General features: G+C 47.2%; 1 protein-coding gene across 2 annotated transcripts in view; it reads right to left on the bottom strand.

The window, feature by feature from the left end:
- The window catches only part of mta1 (metastasis associated 1), a 236,745-nt gene that overhangs the window by 76,461 nt on the left and 134,102 nt on the right, over positions 1–26,182 (bottom strand). For both annotated transcript variants that reach the window (XM_067991195.1, XM_067991197.1), the window contains exons 8-9: positions 9,157–9,256; positions 847–1,035 (exon numbers count right to left, since the gene is read on the bottom strand). In XM_067991195.1, coding sequence (XP_067847296.1) covers positions 847–1,035; positions 9,157–9,256 — 289 coding nt within the window. The remainder of the gene's footprint in view (positions 1–846; positions 1,036–9,156; positions 9,257–26,182) is intronic.

Below are 26,182 nucleotides of genomic sequence, written 5' to 3'. Positions count from 1 at the left end.
CCAAAGAGATTTAGGGGTCCATGTACACAGATCACGAAAATGTAGTGGTCAGGTACAAAAAATAATCAAAAAGGCTAATAGAATGTTAGCCTTTATAACTAGAGGGCTAGAATATAAAGGGGAGGAAGTTTTGTTACAGCTATACAAAGCCCTGGTTAGACCACATCTGGAATACTGTGTGCAGTTCTGGGCACCGCACCTTAGAAAGGATATATTGGCCTTGAAAGGAGTGTAGTGCAGATTCACCAGAATGTTACCAGGGCTCCAAGGGTTAGATCATAAGGAGAGATTACATAAACTAGGCGTGTATTCCCTGGAATATAGAAGGTTAAGGGGTGATTTGATTGAGATTTTTAGGATTTTGAAAGGAAGTGATAGGATAGATGGAGAGAAACTTTTTCTGCTGGTGGGGGAGTCTGGGACAAGGGGAGATAACCTTAAACTCAGAGCCAGGCCATTCAGGAGAGAAGTTAGGAAACACTTCTTCACACAAAGGGTGGTAGAAGTGTGGAACACTCTCCCACAAAGAGCAGTAGATGCTAGCTCAATTAATAATTTTAAATCTCAGATCGATAGATTTTTGCTAGCCGAGGGTATTAAGGGAGACTGAGCTAAGGCGGGTGGATGGAGTTAGGATACAGATCAGCAATGATCTCACTGAGTGGCAGAACAGGCTCAAGGGGCTGAATGGCCTCCTCCTGTTCCTATGCACCTTTAACTGTACATCATTAATACTGCTCACCAGGTGCCTGCCAAACACACATTCGTGGAGGTAATTTATACCTGAGCTGCTGCTCAGAGGGGAATAAGACCATCTCACATCTCTCGCACCGTTGCGCTACTTACAAAATCCTGCTGGATGTCGTCGAAGTCCTTGCCGTACTTCTCCAGCGCTTCTTCGAACAGGTTGGCCTCCGAAGCAGACCACTCCTCCATTTCGTCTCGACAGAGCACCGGCCCGCCCTGTGGGACCAGCGCAGAGATGGCCTGCGAAACCCCGTAGGTGCTTTTGTACAAGGTGTCCATGGCATGAAACTGGCGATTAAGAGAAAGGGGGGGAGGGGAGGGGAAAAGAGACAAGTGAGACTGGTCTTGAATAAAACTTCACAAACTGCCTGAGTGACTGCTCCTCTTCACCGTGTGTAAGGTAAATGGGAGCTTGAAGAGATACCCATTCCCCATCTCCAATAAAAGACAGTTATAAATATTTTCAAGTGCTTCCCTTCAGTCACCCCTTCTTTCCCAATAGACAGAAAGAGTGTGAAGATTTTATGACACGTGTTTCACAATTATTGCTGTTTACCAATTTTAAGTGTCAGTCGTGGCTCAGTGGGTAGCACTCTTTGCCTTGGAGTCAGAAGGTTATGGGCTCAAATCCCACTCCAGCGACTTCAGCACATAATCTAGGCTGACACATCCATACAGTACTGAGGGAGTGCTGCACTGTTGGAGGTGCTGTCTTTTAGATGAGGTTAGGACATAAGAAATAGGAGCAGGAGTAGGCCATACTTGAACCTACTCTGCCATTCAATAAGATAATGGCTGATCTTCTACCTCAACTCCACTTCCCTGCCTAATTCCTTTAGTGTCCAAATATCCATTGATCTCAATCTTGAATATACTCAACGACTGAGCATCCACAGCCCTCTGGGGTAGAGAATTCCAAAGATTCACAACCCTCTGAGTGAAGAAATTTTCCTCATCTTGGTCCTAAACGGCCGACCCCTTATCTTGAGACTATGCCCCCTAGTTCTACACTGTCCAGCCAGGAGAAACAGCCTCTCAGCATCTCATTAGTTTCAATGAGATCACCTCTCATTCTTCTAAACTCCAGAGAATATAGGCCCATTCGACTCAATCTCTCCTCACAGGACAACCCTCTCATCCCAGGAATCAATCTAGTGAACCTTTGTTGCACCCCCTCTAAGGCAAGTATATCCTTCCTTAGGTAAGGAGAACAAAATTGGACACAGTACTCCAGGTGTGGTCTCACCAGAAAGACTGCAGAAAGACCTCCTAATTCTTATACTCCAACCCCCATGCAATAAAGGCTAATGTACTATTTGCCTTCCTAATTGCTTCCTGCATCTGCATGTTAACTTTCTGTGATTCATATACAAGGACATCCAAATCCTTCTGACTACTGTGGAAAACTATAAAGACCACATTAATGTGAGTTTTCCACACTAATATATTACCCCCAATCCCATGAGCCCTAATCTTGTGTAACAACCTCTTATGTGGCACCTTATTGAATGCCTTTTGAAAATCCAAATATACTACATCCACTGGTTCCTCCTTATCTACCCCGCTAGTTACAGCCTCGAAAAACCCTGTAATACGATTTCCCTTTCATAAAACCATGTTGACTCTGCCTAATCATATTACGATTTTCTAAGTGCCCTTTTACCACGACCTTAATAATGGATTCCAGCATTTTCCCAACTACTGATGTCAGGCTAACTGGCCTGTAGTTCCCTGTTTTCTCTCTCCCTCCTTTCTTGAATAGCGGGGTTACATTTGCTACCTTCCAATCCACGGGGACCGTTCTAGAATCTAGGGAATTCTGTAAGATCAAAACCAATGCATCCACTATTTCTGCAGCCACCTCTTTTAAAACCCTAGGATGTAGGCCATCAGGTCGGAGGATTTGTCAGCTTTTAGTCCCATTAATTTCTCCAGTAATTTTTCTTTACCAATCTTAATTACTTTAAATTCCTCACTCTCATTAGACCCTTGGTTCCCCACTTTTTCTGGTATGTTTTTTGTGTCTTCTACTGTGAAGACGGATGCAAAATATTTGTTTAACGTCTCTGCCATTTCCTTACTCCCTATTATAATTTCTCCTGTCTCAGCCTCTAAGGGATGTTGAACTGAGTCCCCGTCTGCTCTCACAGGTGGATGTAGAAGAACCCATTGCATTATTTGAAGAAGAGCCGGGGAGTTCTCCCCGGTGTCCCGGCCAACATTTATCCCTCAACCAACACCTAAAAGCAGATTATCCGATCATGTATCTCACTGCTTTTTGTGGGATCTTGCTGTCTGCAAATTGGCTGCTTTGTTTCCTACATTACAGCAGTGACTACACTTCAAAAATATTTAATTGGCTGCAAAGTGCTTTGGGATGTCCTGAGGTTGTGAAAGGCGCTATATAAGTCCAGACCTTTCCTTCCTTTATCTACAATAAGGGTACTTAGAGGTGCCTTAATCCCAAGTAGTAACTTGTTGATAGGTAGTCACATAACTCCACTATACAGCGACTCATGCGTTGGCCCATGCCAGACTCCAGGGCCTGGATAACATGTGGGTTTGGGCTGACAAGTGGTCTTCGTGCCATAAGTGCCAGGTAAATGACCATCTTGAACAAGAGAAGCTCAGTCATCTCTCCTTTCAACCTTCATCCAAGTCCTCCACCATCAACATCATTAATGACCAGATGCTGAACTGGACCAGTCTTATCAACACCGTGGCTACAAGAGCAGGGCAGAGGCTGGGTATTCTGCAATGAGTGGCTCACCTCCTGACCCCTCAAAGCCTCTCCATCATCCACAAGGCACACGTCAGGAGTGTGATAGGATACTCTCCACTTGCCTGGATGCGGGCAGCCACAACAACATTCAAGAAGCTCGACACCATCCAGGACAGAGCAGTTCGCTTGATTAGTGTCCCTGCCACTGGACTCAGTATCTACCACCCCCCCATCCCCTCCCACAGTGGCTGCAGCGTGTATGATCTACAAGATATGCGCAGCAACTCACCAAGGTTACTTCGGCAGCACCTCCCAGCCTCCCGATGTCTACCATCGAGAAGTAAAATCTTGGGAACACGCTCCCGACTTGGATGTATACCACCATTCCTTCATCGTCACTGGATCAATATCCTGGAATTCTTTACCTAGGACCATCGTGGGAACGCTGTCACCTCGAGGGCTACCCGGGTTCAAGGAGAAGACCCTCCAGCACCACAGGGCAATTAATGATGTGCAGTGCATGAGACATTACCCTTGCCCACATCACGAGAACAAGTAAGGATTGACTGGTGAAGTTGAATGGCAGTGGCTAGAGCAGAGGGAAGGGGGCTCAAGACAGGAGCAGTGGAAGGGAGTCGGGTGGGAACAGCTGGGAGAACCAAGGACAGAGTGGGTGGATGGGCGGCCTGGGCTGAATGGCCAGAGGAGACCCAGAAGGAATGGCCAGAGGGGGGCCCCAGACGGACTGGCCAGAGGGGGCCCCGGAAGGAATGGCCAGAGGGGGCCCCGGAAGGAATGGCCAGATGGGGCCCCGGACGGAATGGCCAGAGGGGAACCCCGGAAGAAATGGCCAGAGGGGAACCCCGGAAGAAATGGCCAGAGGGGACCCTGGAAGGAATGGTCAGAGTGGGCCCAGGACAGAATGGCCAGAGGGGACCCCGGAAGGAATGGCCAGAGGGGTCCCCGGAAGGAATGGCCAGAGGGGACCCCGAAAGGAATGGCCAGAGGGGACCCCGAAAGGAATGGCCAGAGGGGACCCCGAAAGGAATGGCCAGAGGGGACTCCAGACGGAATGGCCAGAGGGAACCCCGGAAGGAATGGCCAGAGGGAACCCCGGAAGGAATGGCCAGAGGGGACTCCGGAAGAAATGGCCAGAGGGCACCCCGGAAGGAATGGCCAGAGGGGACCCTGGACGGAATGGCCAGAGGAGACCCCGGAAGGAATGGCCAGAGGGGACTCCGGAAGGAATGGCCAGAGGGGGCCCCGGAAGGAATGGCCAGAGGGGACCCCGGAAGGAATGGCCAGAGGGGACCCTGGAAGGAATGGCCAGAGGGGACCCCGGAAGGAATGGCTGGAGAGAATTGAGTGCCGGGGTCTTTGAAGGGATAGGCGTCAGGTGAGAGCAGATGGAGGGGACTCGGGCAGGCTGAACAGTGGAGACGTGAGAATGAATAAATAGCCTGCGATTCTGCTTGATTAACTTTGGGAATCAGGGACTATTTACACATTATATTCCCTCAGGAGCTTTCCTTTTAAATGGAGAAACCTTGGTGACAAGCCAAAGCCATAGAATGCGGGACACCAACAAGCTTGAAAAGAAAGGATGAAATTAAATTTGCTTAATTAAATGGGCTGTTTAGAGCCTGAGATAGTGCAGATGGTACACGGCCCCTGGGAGGAGACGGTTCGATGAGCTGAATGGCTATTTCATATTCCACATTTTCTCAAGGTTCTAGTTATGATTGTTTGTGGTATTAGGGGATGAATGCTGAACGCACGCCTATGACATTCACCTGCCTGCTATTATAACGGAGGTGTGAACCCATCTATTTTAAAGTTTGGGCCATCCCAATCCAGTTCTGAGTGGGTCTGGACCTACAGCACAAAACTGATTGTCATTTGACACAGTGGGCGGGGTGGGAAATGAGAAGTGCAGTGGGAAGTGCTCATCTGAGGCTGGGATTGAGGCACATTGATGGGGCAGAGTAGAAGGGGCTTTACTCTGTATCTAACCCATGCTGTACCTGCCCTGGGAGTGTTTGATGGGACAGTGTAGAGGGAGATTTACTCTGCATCTAACCCGTGCTGTACCTGTCCTTGGAGTGTTTGATGGGACAATGTAGAGGGAGCTTTACTCTGCAATGGCTTCTCTTCCCGCTCCCGGACCGTTACTTCTGGAGTCCCCCAAGGATCTATCCTTGGCCCTCTCCTATTTCTCATCTACATGGCTGCCCCTCAGCGACATCATCCAAAAACATGACGTCAGATTCCACATGTACGCTGACGACACCCAGCTCTACCTCACAACCACCTCGCTCGACCCCTCCACTGTCCCTCATTTGTCACACTGCTTGTCCGATGAGCAAAAATTTCCTCCAACTAATGCTAAATATTGGGATGACCGAAGCCACTGCAGCAAACTCCATTCCCTAGCCATGGCTCTATCCCTCTCCCTGGCCATTGTCTGAGGCTGAACCAGACCGTTCGCAACCTTGAACTCATATCAGACCCTGAGCCGAGCTTCTGACCACATATCCGCTCCGAGACCAAGACCTCCTACTTCCACCTTTGTATCATCGCCCGTCTCAACCCCTGCCTCAGCTCATCTGCTGCTGAAACCCTCATCCATTCCTTTGTTACCTCCAGACTGGACTATTCCTGTGGTCTCCTGGCCAGCCTCCCATCTTCCACCCTCCATAAACTTGAGCTCATCCAAAACTCTGCTGCCCGTATCCTAACTCGCACCAAATCCCATTCTTCCATCACCCCTGGGCTCGCTGACCTACACTGGCTCCTAGTCTGGGAACAGCTCGACTTTAAAATCCTCATTTTTGTTTTCAAATCCCTCCATGGACTCGCCCCTCCCTATTTCCGTAACCTCCTCCAGCCCTACAACCCTCCAAGATCTCTGCACTCCTCCAATTCTTGCCTCTTGTGCATCCCCGATTTTAGCCGCTCCATCATTGGCAGCTGTGCCTTCAGCTGCCTAGGCCCTAAGCTCTGGAATTCCCTCCCTAAACCTCTCCGTCTCTCTACCTCTCTCTCCTCCTTTAAGACGCTCCTTAAAAATGATTTTTTATTCGTTCATGGGATGTGGGCGTCGCTGGCAAGGCCGGCATTTATTGCCCATCCCTAATTGTCCTTAAGAAGGTGGTGGTGAGCTGCCTTCTTGAACCGCTGCAGTCCGTGTGGTGAAGGTTCTCCCACAGTGCTGTTAGGAAGGAAATTCCAGGATTTTGACCCAACGACGATGGAGGAACGGCAATACATTTCCAAGTTGGGATGGTGTGTGACTTGGAGGGGAATGTGCAGGTGGTGTTGTTCCCATATGCCTGCTGTCCTTGTCCTTCTAGGTGGTAGAGGTCGCGGGTTCAGGAGGTGCTGTCGAGGAAGCCTTGGCGAGTTGCTGCAGTGCATCCTGTGGATGGTACACACTGCAGCCACGGTGCGCCAGTGGTGAAGGGAATGAATGTTTAGGGTAGTGGATGGGGTGCCAATCAAGTGGGCTGCTTTGTCCTGGATGGTGTTGAGCTTCTTGAGTGTTGTTGGAGCTGCACTCATCCAGGCAAGTGGAGAGTATTCAACACACTCCTGACTTGTGCCTTGTAGATGGTGGAAAGGCTTTGGGGAGAATACCCAGCCTCTGACCTGTATTTATGTGGCTGGTCCAGTTAAGTTTCTGGTCAATGGTGACCCCCAGGATGTTGATGGTGGGGGATTCGGCGATGGTAATGCCGTTGAATGTCAAGGGGTGGTGGTTAGACTCTCTCTTGTTGGAGATGGTTATTGCCTGGCACTTGTTTGGCGCGAATGTTACTTGCCACTTATCAGCCCAAGCCGGGATGTTGCCCAGGTCTTGCTGCATGCGGGCTCGGACTGCTTCATTATTTGAGGGGTTGCGAATGGAACTGAACAGTTAAAATTTTCCTCTTTGACTAAGCTTTTGGTCATCTGTCCTAGTACCTCCTCATGTGGCTCGGTGTCAAATTTTGTTTGAAAATGTTCCTGTGAAGCACCTTGGGATGTTTTACTACATTAAATGCGCTAAATAATTGCAAGTTGTTGTTGTAGCTAACCCGGGCTGTACCTGATCTGGGAGTGTTTGATGAGACAGTGTAGAAGGAGCTCTGACATGGATGTCTAAAATGGGAAGAGTTCCATCTCCAGCACTAACATTCCTCACCTTGATGAGCACAAAAAAAAAATGGGGCTAAAGCATCGGTTAAAACTTCAGGGAGCGGAGTGTGGTACAAACATGCTGAGTGATCGTCCACTGACATCAGAAACAGTAATTGGTCTTTTCCCACTGGGAACCCATTTTAAACCTTGGCCTCTCTTTAATAGCTGACACATTTAAGACCAAGAATCCTGGTTCTTCTTTCCGACAGGGCTGGGGGAAGTTATGTTGGACTGCTGCTGTTCGTCTCTGAGCAGCCACCGGGGTGCAGGGCTCTTGGGCTCGGAGAGTCTGGGGGTGCACAGTTCAGGACAAGGGGAGATAAAACAGAGTGGAGGAGGAAAAAAGAGGAATTTAATCTCAGAAAGAGTGTGAGCCGATTTTAACTCGATGCCTGGTGGAAATTGTGGATCGCACGGGTGGTTGAGGGGGAGTGGCGGAGTTAAAATATCTGTTTTCAGCCCCCCCACCAACAATCCTGCTCCTCCACCATACTTACGGGGCCTTCCCATAGGCGGCCCAGGTGCCCGCCTGATTCAGGTGTGAACCTCATTATGGCATGTGGGCGTCCGATGATGCACGCAGGACCCCATTGCAAGCTCGAGGGACAACTGGGCCGAATGCGCGGCGGGTGCGCTCCCCCCCGCCCCTGATCAGTTCTCCCCCTCACCCCCCGCAACTCCCCGACCGACTCTCCTGCCAGCCGAGTCAGCCTCTGGACCACCCGATATTGGAAGCCGGCGAGCTGCAGCGGGATGCCCGTTCGGAGCGAGCACTGGAATCAGGCCTGGCCTTCGGGGTGGAGCTAGTTTCGGATGGACAGCAGGCAGGTGTTCTGCCCGCTGTTCATCCGTTTTGGGCCTGGATTTAAAATCTACCCGGATAAGAGTCACCGGATTTTGCCCGCTGTTGCACAGATAAAAATAACTGCACTTCTATCGCGCCTCAGGACATCTCAAAGCGCTTCACAGCTAAGGAAGTACTTTTTGAATTGTCGTCACTGTTGCAATGTAGGAAACAGCAGCAGCCAATTTATACACAGCAAGATCCCACAAACAGCAATATGATAATGACCAGATAATCTGTTATAGTGATGTTGGTTGAGGGATAAATATTGTCTAGGCCACAAGGGAGAACTCCCCTGCTCTTCTTCAAATAGTGGCCATGGGGTCTTATACGTCCACCTGAGAGGGCAGATGGGGCCTCAATTTAATGTCTCATCCGAAAGAAGGCACCTCTGACAGTGCAGCTCTCCCTCAGTACTGCGCTGGAGCATTAGTCTAGATTATGTGCTCAAGTCTCTGGAGTTGGACTCTGAACCAGTGACCTTCTAACTCCGAGGCGAGAGTGCTACCCACTGAGCCACGGCTGACACTACTAATCGAGATGAACACTGTGAGGTGAGGAGATGTGTCGGCCAAGACCACAGGCAATCTGTGGAAAATACAGTCAACACAAGGAGCGACAGGGAGACACTGTACACAGTGTGCTGCCACATGCCGTTTCTTACCTGGGTGATATCCCTGGAGGCGGCTGCGGCACTCATGTGTAAACTGGGCTGTCTCACTGAACTACTGCAGTCTAAAGCACGGGCGAATGTACCTACAGACCTAGAGAGGGCGAGAGACGGTTACACATCGTCACTACGTGTTTGGATAAGGCAGTTCAAGAAATAAAAGGTTCCTTCAATTTTAATTTACACATGCTTCCTGTCAGCACGGCCTATATGTGACTCCAGTCCCACACCGACGTGGTTGAATCTTAACAGCCCTCTCAAGTGGCCACTCAGTTGTATCAAACCGCTCACTGTGGGAACACCTTCACCACACGGACTGTAGCAGTTTAAGAAGGCGGCTCACCACCACCTTCTCCAAGGCAACTAGGGATGGGTAATAAATGCTAGCAGTCAATACGGACTGGGGACCGAACCCAGACATTCCTGGTCTGTACAACTCAGAACTGTGAAACATTTCCTCAGTAATCACTAATAATCTTTATTAAATAACAGATCCCCGAGCCACGCGCGACAACATCCCCGAACGATGATCGATAATATCACCGGACGACGTGCGATAATATCACCAAACGACACGCGACAATATCACCGAACAACGTGCGGTAATATCCCCGAACGAAGCACGACAATATCACTGAACGACGCGCGGTAATACCACTGAACAACACGCGATAATATCCCCGAAGGACGCGCGATAATATCCCCAAAGGACGCGCGATAATATCCCCGAAGGACGCGCGATAATATCATCGAACGACGATCGATAATATCCCCGAACGACGATCGATAATATCCTCGAACGACGATCGATAATATCACCGAAGGAGGCGCGATAATATCACCGAGCGACGATCGATAATATCACCGAACGACGATCGATAATATCCCCGAACGACGATCGATAATATCACCGAAGGACGCGCGATAATATCACCGAACGATGATCGATAATATCCCCGAACGACGATCGATAATATCCCCGAACAACGATCAATAACATCCCCAAACGACGCGCGATATTATCACCGAATGACGATCGATAATATCCCCGAACGACGCGCGATAATATCCCCGAACGACGATCGATAATATCACCGAACAACACGCGATAATATCACCGAACTATGATCGATAATATCCCCGAACGACATGCGATAATATCACCGAACGACATGCGATAATATCCCCGAACGACAGGCAATAATATCCCTGAACAACGATCGATAATATCACAGAACAATGCGCGATAATATCACCGAACGACGTGCGATAATATCGTCGAACGACGATCGATAATATCACCGAACAATGATCGATAATATCACCGAACAACGATCGATAATATCCCCGAACGACACGCGATAATATCCCCGAACGACGATCGATAATATCACCGAACGATGACCGATAATATCACTGAACAACACACGATAATATCACTGAACGATGCGCGATAATATCCCCGAACGACGCGCGATGATATCCCCGAACGACGCGCGATAATATCACCGAACGACGATCGATAATATCCCCGAATGATGATCGATAATATCCCCGAACGACACACGATAATATCCCCGAACGACACACGATAATATCCCCGAACGACGCGCGATAATATCCCCGAACGACGATCGATAATATCCCAGAACGACACGCGATAATATCACCGAACGACGATCGATAATATCCCAGAACGACACGCGATAATATCCCTGAACGATGATCGATAATATCACCGAACGACACGCGATAATATCCCCGAACGACGATCGATAATATCACCGAACGACGATCGATAATATCACCGAACGACGCGCGATAATATCCCCGAATGACGATCGATAATTTTCCCAAACGGCCATCGATAATATCACCGAACGACACGCGATAATATCCCCGAACGATGATCGATAACATCCCCAAACGACACGCGATAATATCACCAAATGACGATCGAACATATCCCCGAACGACATGCGATAATATCACCGAATGACATGCGATAATATCACCGAATGACATGCAATAATATCACCGAATGACGATCGAACATATCCCCGAACGACACGCGATAATATCCCTGAATGACATGCGATGATATCACCAAATGACGATCGAACATATCCCCGAACAACATGCGATAATATCACCGAATGATATGCAATAACATCACCGAATGACATGCGATAATATCACCGAACGACATGCGATAATATCCCTGAACGACATGCCATAACATCACCGAATGACGATCGATAATATCACCGAACGATGACCGATAATATCACTGAACAACACACGATAATATCACTGAACGATGCGCGATAATATCCCCGAACGACGCGCGATGATATCCCCGAACGACGCGCGATGATATCCCCGAACGACGATCGATAATATCCCCGAATGATGATCGATAATATCCCCGAACGACACGCGATAATATCCCCGAACGACGCGCGATAATATCCCCGAACGATGATCGATAATATCCCAGAACGACACGCGATATCACCGAACGACGATCGATAATATCCCAGAACGACACGCGATAATATCCCTGAACGATGATCGATAATATCACCGAACGACGATCGATAATTTTCCCAAACGGCGATCGATAATATCACCGAACGACACGCGATAATATCCCCGAACGATGATCGATAATATCCCCAAACGACACACGATAATATCACCAAATGACGATCGAACATATCCCCGAACGACATGCGATAACATCACCGAATGACGATCGAACATATCCCCAAACGACACGCGATAATATCACCGAATGATATGCAATAACATCACCGAATGACATGCGATAATATCACCGAATGACATGCGATAATATCACCAAATGACGATCGAACATATCCCCAAACGACACGCGATAATATCCCTGAATGACATGCGATGATGTCACCAAATGACGATCGAACATATCCCCGAACGACATGCGATAATATCACCGAATGATATGCAATAACATCACCGAATGACATGCGATAATATCACCGAATGACATGCGATAATATCCCTGAACAACATGCCATAACATCACCGAATGACATGCGATAATATCCCTGAACGACATGCGATAATATCACCGAATGACATGCGATAATATCACCGAACGACATGCGATAATATCCCTGAACGACATGCCATAACATCACCGAATGACATGCGATAATATCCCCGAACGACATGCGATAATATCCCTGAACGACATGCCATAACATCACCGAATGACATGCGATAATATCACCGAACGACATGTGATATTATCCCTGAACGACGTGCAATAATATCCCCGAACAACGATCGATAATATCACAGAACAATGCGCAATAATATCCCTGAACGACGTGCAATAATATCCCCGAAACAACGATCGATAATATCAAAGAATAATGCGCGATAATGTCACCGAACGACGCGTGATAATATCACCGAACAATGATCGATAATATCACCGAACAACGATCGACAATATCCCCGAACGACACGCGATAATATCCCCGAACGACGATCGATAATATCACCGAACGATGATCGATAATATCACCGAACAACACACGATAATCTCACTGAATGATGCGCGATAATATCCCCAAACGACGCGCGATAATATCCCCGAGCGACGCGCGATGATATCACCGAACGACATGCGATAATATCACCAAACGACGCGCGATAGTATCCCCGAACTATGATCGATAATATCCCCGAACGACATGCGATATCATCACCGAACGACACGCGATATCACCGAACGACGATCGATAATATCACCGAACGACACGCGATAATATCCCCGAACGACGATCGATAATATCCCCGAACGACATGCGATAATATCACCGAACGACGATCGATAATATCCCCGAACGACGATCGATAATATCCCAGAACGATGATCGATAATATCCCCGAACGACACACGATAATATCCCCGAACGACGATCGATAATATCCCCGAACGACACGCGATAATATCCCCGAACGACGATCGATAATATCCCCTAAAGACGATCGATAATATCCCAGAACGACACGCGATAATATCACCGAACGACGATCGATAATATCCCCGAACGACGATCGATAATATCCCAGAACGATGATCGATAATATCCCCGAACGACACACGATAATATCCCCGAACGACGATCGATAATATCCCATAACGATGATCGATAATATCCCCGAACGACACGCGATAATATCCCCGAACGACGATCGATAATATCCCCGAAAGACGATCGATAATATCCCAGAACGACACGCGATAATATCCCCGAATGACGATCGATAATATCCCCGAACGACACGCGATATTATCACCGAACGACGATCGATAATATCCCCGAACGACGATCGATAATATCCCCGAACGACGATCGATAATATCCCCGAACGACGATCGATAATATCACCGAACGATGATCGATAACATCATCGAACGACGATCGATAATATCCACGAACGACGCGCGATAATATCCCCGAACGACGATCGATAATATCCCCGAACAACACGCGATAATATCACCGAACGACGATCGATAATATCCCCGAACGACGATCGATAATATCACCGAACGACGATCGATAACATCATCGAACGACGATCGATAATATCCACGAACGACGCGCGATAATATCACCGAACGACGATCGATAACATCATCGAACGACGATCGATAACATCCACGAACGACGCGCGTTAATATCCCCGAACGACGATCGATAATATCCACGAACGACGCGCGATAATATCCCCGAACGACGATCGATAATATCCCCGAACAACACGCGATAATATCACCGAACGACGATCGATAATATCCCCGAACGACACGCGATAATATCACCGAACGACGCGCGATAGTATCCCCGAACTATGATCGATAATATCCCCGAACGACATGCGATAATATCACCGAACGACACGCGATATCACCGAACGACAATCGATAATATCCCAGAACGACACGCGATAATATCCCTGAACGATGATCAATAATATCACCGAACGACGCGCGATAATATCCCCGAATGACGATCGATAATTTTCCCGAACGACGATCGATAATATCACCGAACGATGCCCGATAATATCACCGAACGACGATCGATAATATCACCGAACGACACGCGATAATATCCCCGAACGATGATCGATAATATCCCCAAACGACACGCGATAATATCACCAAATGACGATCGATAATATCCCCGAACGACATGCGATAACATCACCGAATGACATGCGATAATATCACCGAACGACATGCGATAATATCCCTGAACGACATGCGATAATATCCCTGAACGACATGCGATAATATCCCTGAACGACGTGCAATAATATCCCCGAACAACGATCGATAATATCACAGAACAATGCGCAATAATATCCCTGAACGACGTGCAATAATATCCCCGAAACAACGATCGATAATATCACAGAACAATGCGTGATAATGTCACCGAACGACGCGCGATAATATCGCCGAACGACGATCGATAATATCACCGAACAATGATCGATAATATCACCGAACAATGATCGATAATATCACTGAACAACGATCGATAATATCCCCGAACGACATGCGATAATACCCCCGAACGACGATCGATAATATCACCGAACTATGATCGATAATATCACCGAACAACACATGATAACATCACTGAACGATGCGCGATAATATCCCCGAACGACACGTGATAATATCCCCGAACGACGCCCGATAATATCCCCGAACGACGATCGATAATATCCCCGAACGACACGCGATAATATCCCCGAACGACGATCGATAATATCCCCGAACGACACGCGATAATATCACCGAACAACGATCGATAACATCATCGAACGACGATCGATAATATCCACGAATGACGCGCGATAATATCCCCGAACGACGATCGATAATATCCACGAACGACGCGCGATAATATCACCGAACGACGATCGATAATATCCCCGAACAACACGCGATAATATCACCGAACGACACGCGATAATATCACCGAACGACGCGCGATAGTATCCCCGAACTATGATCGATAATATCCCCGAACGACACGCGATAATATCCACGAACGACGCGCGATAATATCCCCGAACGACGATCGATAATATCCACGAACGACGCGCGATAATATCCCCGAACGACGATCGATAATATCCCCGAACAACACGCGATAATATCACCGAACGACACGCGATAATATCACCGAACGACGCGCGATAGTATCCCCGAACTATGATCGATAATATCCCCGAACGACATGCGATAATATCACCGAACGACACGCGATAATATCACCGAACGACACGCGATATCACCGAACGACACGCGATAATATCACCGAACGACACGCGATGATATCCCCGAACGACGATCGATAATATCCCCGAACGACGCGCGATAATATCCCCGAACGACGTTCGATAATATCACCAAACGACACGCGATAATATCCCCAAATGATGATCGATAATATCACAAACGACACACAATATCCCCGAACGACGATCGATAATATCCCAGAACGACACGCGATAATATCCCCGAACGATGATCGATAATATCACCGAACGACACGCAATAATATCCCCGAACGACGCGCGATATTATCACCGAACGACGATCGATAATATCCCCGAACGACGATTGATAATATCCACGAACGATGATCGATAATATCCCCGAACGACGCGCGATAATATCCCCGAACGACGATCGATAATATCACCGAACGACGATCGATAACATCATCGAACGACAATCGATAATATCCACGAACGACGCGCGATAATATCACCGAACGACGATCGATAACATCATCGAACGACGATCGATAATATCCACGAACGACGCGCGTTAATATCCCCGAACGACGATCGATAATATCCACGAACGACGCGCGATAATATCCCCGAACGACGATCGATAATATCCCCGAACAACACGCGATAATATCACCGAACGACGATCGATAATATCCCCGAACGACGATCGATAATATCACCGAACGACACGCAATAATATCACCGAACGACGCGCGATAGTATCCCCGAACTATGATCGATAATATCCCTGAACGACATGCGATAATATCACCGAACGACACGCGATATCACCGAACGACAATCGATAATATCCCAGAACGACACGCGATAATATCCCTGAACGATGATCGATAATATCACCGAACGACACGCGATAATATCACCGAACGACGATCGATAATATCACCGAACGACGATCGATAATATCACCGAACGACACGCGATAATATCCCCGAACGATGATCGATAATATCCCCAAACGACACGCGATAATATCACCAAATGACGATCGATAATATCCCCGAACGACACGCGATAATATCACCGAACGACGATCGATAATATCCCCGAACGACGATCGATAATATCCACGAACGATGATCGATAATATCCCCGAACGACGCGCGATAATATCCCCGAACGACGATCGATAATATCCCCGAACGACGATCGATATCACCGAACGATGATCGATAACATCATCGAACGACGATCGATAATATCCACGAACGACGCGTGATAATATCCCCGAACGACGATCGATAATATCCCCGAACAACACGCGATAATATCACCGAACGACGATCGATAATATCCCCGAACGACGATCGATAATATCACCGAACGACGATCGATAACATCATCGAACGACGATCGATAATATCCACGAACGACGCGCGATAATATCACCGAACGACGATCGATAACATCATCGAACGACGATCGATAACATCCACGAACGACGCGCGTTAATATCCCCGAACGACGATCGATAATATCCACGAACGACGCGCGATAATATCCCCGAACGACGATCGATAATATCCCCGAACAACACGCGATAATATCACCGAACGACGATCGATAATATCCCCGAACACGCGATAATATCACCGAACGACACGCGATAATATCACCGAACGACGCGCGATAGTATCCCCGAACTATGATCGATAATATCCCCGAACGACATGCGATAATATCACCGAACGACACGCGATATCACCGAACGACAATCGATAATATCCCAGAACGACACGCGATAATATCCCTGAACGATGATCAATAATATCACCGAACGACGCGCGATAATATCCGAATGACGATCGATAATTTTCCCGAACGACGATCGATAATATCACCGAACGACGCCCGATAATATCACCGAACGACGATCGATAATATCACCGAACGACACGTGATAATATCCCCGAACGATGATCGATAATATCCCCAAACGACACGCGATAATATCACCAAATGACGATCGATAATATCCCCGAACGACATGCGATAACATCACCGAATGACATGCGATAATATCACCGAACGACATGCGATAATATCCCTGAACGACATGCGATAATATCCCTGAACGACATGCGATAATATCCCTGAACGACGTGCAATAATATCCCCGAACAACGATCGATAATATCACAGAACAATGCGCAATAATATCCCTGAACGACGTGCAATAATATCCCCGAAACAACGATCGATAATATCACAGAACAATGCGTGATAATGTCACCGAACGACGCGCGATAATATCGCCGAACGACGATCGATAATATCACCGAACAATGATCGATAATATCACCAAACAATGATCGATAATATCACTGAACAACGATCGATAATATCCCCGAACGACATGCGATAATACCCCCGAACGACGATCGATAATATCACCGAACTATGATCGATAATATCACCGAACAACACATGATAACATCACTGAACGATGCGCGATAATATCCCCGAACGACACGCGATAATATCCCCGAACGACGCGCGATAATATCCCCGAACGACGATCGATAATATCCCCGAACGACACGCGATTATATCCCCGAACGACGATCGATAATATCCCCGAACGACACGCGATAATATCACCGAACAACGATCGATAACATCATCGAACGACGATCGATAATATCCACGAATGACGCGCGATAATATCCCCGAACGACGATCGATAATATCCACGAACGACGCGCGATAATATCACCGAACGACGATCGATAATATCCCCGAACAACACGCGATAATATCACCGAACGACACGCGATAATATCACCGAACGACGCGCGATAGTATCCCCGAACTATGATCGATAATATCATCGAACGACGATCGATAATATCCCCGAACGACACGCGATAATATCCACGAACGACGCGCGATAATATCCCCGAACGACGATCGATAATATCCACGAACGACGCGCGATAATATCCCCGAACGACGATCGATAATATCCCCGAACGACACGCGATAATATCCACGAACGACGCGCGATAATATCCCCGAACGACGATCGATAATATCCACGAACGACGCGCGATAATATCCCCGAACGACGATCGATAATATCCCCGAACAACACGCGATAATATCACCGAACGACACGCGATAATATCACCGAACGACGCGCGATAGTATCCCCGAACTATGATCGATAATATCCCGAACGACATGCGATAATATCACCGAACGACACGCGATAATATCACCGAACGACACGCGATGATATCCCCGAACGACGATCGATGATATCCCCGAACGACGATCGATAATATCCCCGAACGACGTTCGATAATATCACCAAACGACACGCGATAATATCCCCAAATGATGATCGATAATATCACAAACGACACACAATATCCCCGAACGACGATCGATAATATCCCCGAACGACACGCGATAATATCCCCGAACGATGATCGATAATATCACCGAACGACACGCAATAATATCCCCGAACGACGCGCGATATTATCACCGAACGACGATCGATAATATCCCCGAACGACGATCGATAATATCCACGAACGATTATCGATAATATCCCCGAACGACGATCGATAATATCACCGAACGACGATCGATAACATCATCGAACGACGATCGATAATATCCACGAACGACGCGCGATAATATCACCGAACGACGATCGATAACATCATCGAACGACGATCGATAATATCCACGAACGACGCGCGTTAATATCCCCGAACGACGATCGATAATATCCACGAACGACGCGCGATAATATCCCCGAACGACGATCGATAATATCCCCGAACAACACGCGATAATATCACCGAACGACGATCGATAATATCCCCGAACGACGATCGATAATATCACCGAACGACACGCAATAATATCACCGAACGACGCGCGATAGTATCCCTGAACGACGTGCAATAATATCCCCGAACAACGATCGATAATATCACAGAACAATGCGCAATAATATCCCTGAACGACGTGCAATAATATCCCCGAAACAACGATCGATAATATCACAGAACAATGCGTGATAATGTCACCGAACGACGCGCGATAATATCGCCGAACGACGATCGATAATATCACCGAACAATGATCGATAATATCACTGAACAACGATCGATAATATCCCCGAACGACATGCGATAATACCCCCGAACGACGATCGATAATATCACCGAACTATGATCGATAATATCACCGAACAACACATGATAACATCACTGAACGATGCGCGATAATATCCCCGAACGACACGCGATAATATCCCCGAACGACGCGCGATAATATCCCCGAACGACGATCGATAATATCCCCGAACGACACGCGATAATATCCCCGAACGACGATCGATAATATCCCCGAACGACACGCGATAATATCACCGAACAACGATCGATAACATCATCGAACAACGATCGATAATATCCCCGAACGACACGCGATAATATCCACGAACGACGCGCGATAATATCCCCGAACGACGATCGATAATATCCACGAACGACGCGCGATAATATCCCCGAACGACGATCGATAATATCCCCGAACAACACGCGATAATATCACCGAACGACACGCTATAATATCACCGAACGACGCGCGATAGTATCCCCGAACTATGATCGATAATATCCCCGAACAACATGCGATAATATCACCGAACGACACGCGATAATATCACCGAACGACACGCGATATCACCGAACGACACGCGATAATATCACCGAACGACACGCGATGATATCCCCGAACGACGATCGATAATATCCCCGAACGACGCGCGATAATATCCCCGAACGACGTTCGATAATATCACCAAACGACACGCGATAATATCCCCAAATGATGATCGATAATATCACAAACGACACACAATATCCCCGAACGACGATCGATAATATCCCAGAACGACACGCGATAATATCCCCGAACGATGATCGATAATATCACCGAACGACACGCAATAATATCCCCGAACGACGCGCGATATTATCACCGAACGACGATCGATAATATCCCCGAACGACGATCGATAATATCCACGAACGATGATCGATAATATCCCCGAACGACGCGCGATAATATCCCCGAACGACGATCGATAATATCACCGAACGACGATCGATAACATCATCGAACGACGATCGATAATATCCACGAACGACGCGCGATAATATCACCGAACGTCGATCGATAACATCATCGAACGACAATCGATAATATCCACGAACGACGCGCGTTAATATCCCCGAACGACGATCGATAATATCCACGAACGACGCGCGATAATATCCCCGAACGACGATCGATAATATCCCCGAACAACACGCGATAATATCACCGAACGACGATCGATAATATCCCCGAACGACACGCGATAATATCCCCGAACGACGATCGATAATATCCCCGAACGACACGCGATAATATCACCGAACAACGATCGATAACATCATCGAACGACGATCGATAATATCCCCGAACGACACGCGATAATATCCACGAACGACGCGCGATAATATCCCCGAACGACGATCGATAATATCCACGAACGACGCGCGATAATATCCCCGAACGACGATCGATAATATCCCCGAACAACACGCGATAATATCACCGAACGACACGCGATAATATCACCGAACGACACGCGATAATATCACCGAACGACACGCGATGATATCCCCGAACGACGATCGATAATATCCCCGAACGACGCGCGATAATATCCCCGAACGACGTTCGATAATATCACCAAACGACACGCGATAATATCCCCAAATGATGATCGATAATATCACAAACGACACACAATATCCCCGAACGACGATCGATAATATCCCAGAACGACACGCGATAATATCCCCGAACGATGATCGATAATATCACCGAACGACACGCAATAATATCCCCGAACGACGCGCGATATTATCACCGAACGACGATCGATAATATCCCCGAACGACGATCGATAATATCCACGAACGATGATCGATAATATCCCCGAACGACGCGCAATAATATCCCCGAACGACGATCGATAATATCACCGAACGACGATCGATAACATCATCGAACGACAATCGATAATATCCACGAACGACGCGCGATATCACCGAACGACGATCGATAACATCATCGAACGACGATCGATAATATCCACGAACGACGCGCGTTAATATCCCCGAACGACGATCGATAATATCCACGAACGACGCGCGATAATATCCCCGAACGACGATCGATAATATCCCCGAACAACACGCGATAATATCACCGAACGACGATCGATAATATCCCCGAACGACGATCGATAATATCACCGAACGACACGCAATAATATCACCGAACGACGCGCGATAGTATCCCCGAACTATGATCGATAATATCCCTGAACGACATGCGATAATATCACCGAACGACACGCGATATCACCGAACGACAATCGATAATATCCCAGAACGACACGCGATAATATCCCTGAACGATGATCGATAATATCACCGAACGACACGCGATAATATCCCCAAACGACGATCGATAATATCACCGAACGACGATCAATAATATCACCGAACGACGCGCGATAATATCCCCGAATGACGATCGATAATTTTCCCGAACGACGATCGATAATATCACCGAACGACGCCCGATAATATCACCGAACGACGATCGATAATATCACCGAACGACACACGATAATATCCCCGAACGATGATCGATAATATCCCCAAACGACACGCGATAATATCACCAAATGACGATCGATGATATCCCCGAACGACATACGATAACATCACCGAATGACATGCGATAATATCACCGAACGACATGCGATAATATCCCTGAACGACATGCGATAATTTCCCTGAACGACATGCCATAACATCACCGAATGACATGCGATAATATCACCGAACGACATGCGATAATATCCCTGAACGACGTGCAATAATATCCCCGAACAACGATCGATAATATCACAGAACAATGCGCAATAATATCCCTGAACGACGTGCAATAATATCCCCAAACAACGATCGATAATATCACAGAACAATGCGTGATAATGTCACCGAACGACGCGCGATAATGTCACCGAACGACGATCGATAATATCACCGAACAATGATCGATAATATCACTGAACAACGATCGATAATATCCCCGAACGACTTGCGATAATACCCCCGAACGACGATCGATAATATCACCGAACTATGATCGATAATATCACCGAACAACACATGATAATATCACCGAACAACACACGATAATATCACTGAACGATGCGCGATAATATCCCCGAACGACACGCGATAATATCCCCGAACGACGCGCGATAATATCCCCGAACGACGATCGATAATATCCCCGAACGACACGCGATAATATCCCCGAACGACGATCGATAATATCCCCGAACGACACGCGATAATATCACCGAACGACGATCGATAACATCATCGAACGACGATCGATAATATCCACGAACGACGCGCGATAATATCCCCGAACGACGATCGATAATATCCACGAACGACGCGCGATAATATCCCCGAACGACGATCGATAATATCCCCGAACAACACGCGATAATATCACCGAACGACACGCGATAATATCACCGAACGACACGCGATAATATCACCGAACTATGATCGATAATATCCCCGAACGACATGCGATAATATCACCGAACGACACGCGATATCACCGAACGACGATCGATAATATCCCTGAACGACACGCGATAATATCCCCGAACGACGATCGATAATATCATCAAACGACACGCGATAATATCCCCAAATGATGATCGATAATATCACAAACGACACACAATAATATCCCCGAACGACGATCGATAATATCCCAGAACGACACTCGATAATATCCCCGAACGATGATCGATAATATCACTGAACGACACGCAATAATATCCCCGAACGACGCGCGATAATATCCACGAACAACATTCAATAATATTCCTGAATGACGATCGATATCACCGAACGACGCGCGATAATATCCCCGAACGACGATCGATAATATCACGAAACGACACACGATAATATCCCCGAACGACGCGCGATAATATCCCCGAACGACGATCGATAATATCACGAAACGACACACGATAATATCCCCGAACGACGCGCGATAATATCCCCGAACAACGATCGATAATATCCCCGAACGACGCGCGATAATATCCCCGAACGACGATCGATAATATTCCTGAATGACGATCGATATCACCGAACGACGCGCGATAATATCCCCGAACGACGATCGATAATATCACGAAACGACACACGATAATATCCCCGAAAGACGATCGATAATATCCCCGAACGACGATCGATAATATCACCGAACGACACGCGATAATATCCCTGAACGACGATCGATAATATCAATGAACGACACGCGATAATATCCCCGAACGATGATCGATAATATCACTGAACGACGTGCGATAATATCCCCGATAGACGCGCGATAATATCCCCGAACGACACGCGATAATATCCCCGAACGACGATCGATAATATCACCGAACAACACGCGATAATATCACCGAATGACGCACGATAGTATCCCCGAACTATGATCGATAATATCCCCGAACGTCACGCGATAATATCACCGAACAACGATCGATAATATCCCCGAACGACATGCGATATCACCGAACGACATGCGATAATATCCCCGAACAACAGGCAATAATATCCCTGAACAACGATCGATAATATCACAGAACAATGCGCGATAATATCACCGAACGACGCGCGATAATATCGCCGAACGGCGATCGATAATATCCCCGAACGACGATCGATTATATCGCCGAACGACGTGTGACAATATCACCGAACGACAATCGATAATATCACCGAACGATGATCGATAATATCACCGAACGACACGCGATAATATCCCCGAACGACGATCGATAATATCCCCGAACAACACGCGATAATATCACCGAACGACGATCGATAATATCCCCGAACGACGATCGATAATATCACCGAACGACACGCGATAATATCACCGAACGACGCGCGATAGTATCCCCGAACTATGATCGATAATATCCCCGAACGACATGCGATAATATCACCGAACGACACGCGATATCACCGAACGACGATCGATAATATCCCAGAACGACACGCGATAATATCCCTGAACGATGATCGATAATATCACCGAACGACACGCGATAATATCACAGAACGACGCGCGATAGTATCCCCGAACTATGATCGATAATATCCCCGAACGACATGCGATAATATCCCAGAACGACACGCAATAATATCACCGAACGACGATCGATAATATCCCAGAACGACATGCGATAATATCCCTGAACGACGATCGATAATATCACCGAACGACGATCATTAATATCACTGAACGACGCGCGATAATATCCCCGAATGACGATCGATAATTTTCCCGAACGACGATCGATAATATCACCGAACAATGATCGATAATATCACTGAACAACGATCGATAATATCCCCGAACGACATGCGATAATATCCCCGAACGACGATCGATATCACCGAACGATGATCGATAATATCACCGAACAACACACGATAATATCACTGAACGATGCGCGATAATATCTCCGAACGACACGCGATAATATCCCCGAACGACGCGCGATATCACCGAACGACGATCGATAATATCACCGAACGACGATCGATAATATCCCCGAACGACGATCGATAATATCCCCGAACGACACGCGATAATATCCCCGAACGACGATCGATAATATCCCCGAGCGACAATCGATAATATCCCTGAACGACACGCGATAATATCCCCGAACGACGATCGATAATATCCCCGAACGACGATCGATAATATCCCCGAATGACACGCGATAATATCCCCGAACGACGATCGATAATATCACCGAACGACGATCGATAATATCACCAAACGACACGCGATAATATCCCCGAATGACGATCGATAATATCCCAGAACGACACGCGATAATATCCCCGAATGATGATCGATAATATCACAAACGACACACAATAATATCCCCGAACGACGATCGATAATATCCCCGAACGACACGCGATAATATCCCCGAACGATGATCGATAATATCACCAAACGACACGCGATAATATCCCCGAACGACGATCGATAATATTCCTGAATGACATGCGATAATATCCCAGAACGACACGCAATAATATCACCGAATGACGATCGATAATATCCCAGAACGACATGCGATAATATCCCTGAACGACGATCGATAATATCACCGAACGACGATCATTAATATCACTGAACGACGCGCGATAATATCCCCGAATGACGATCGATAATTTTCCCGAACGACGATCGATAATATCACCGAACAATGATCGATAATATCACTGAACAACGATCGATAATATCCCCGAACGACATGCGATAATATCCCCGAACGACGATCGATATCACCGAACGATGATCGATAATATCACCGAACAACACACGATAATATCACTGAACGATGCGCGATAATATCTCCGAACGACACGCGATAATATCCCCGAACGACGCGCGA

Source organism: Heptranchias perlo, chromosome 10 (assembly GCF_035084215.1).
Source record: "Heptranchias perlo isolate sHepPer1 chromosome 10, sHepPer1.hap1, whole genome shotgun sequence".
In the NCBI taxonomy this organism is placed as follows: Eukaryota; Metazoa; Chordata; class Chondrichthyes; order Hexanchiformes; family Hexanchidae; genus Heptranchias; species Heptranchias perlo.
Note: the sequence above shows the minus strand (reverse complement) of the source record. Positions and strands in the feature narration are given on the sequence as shown.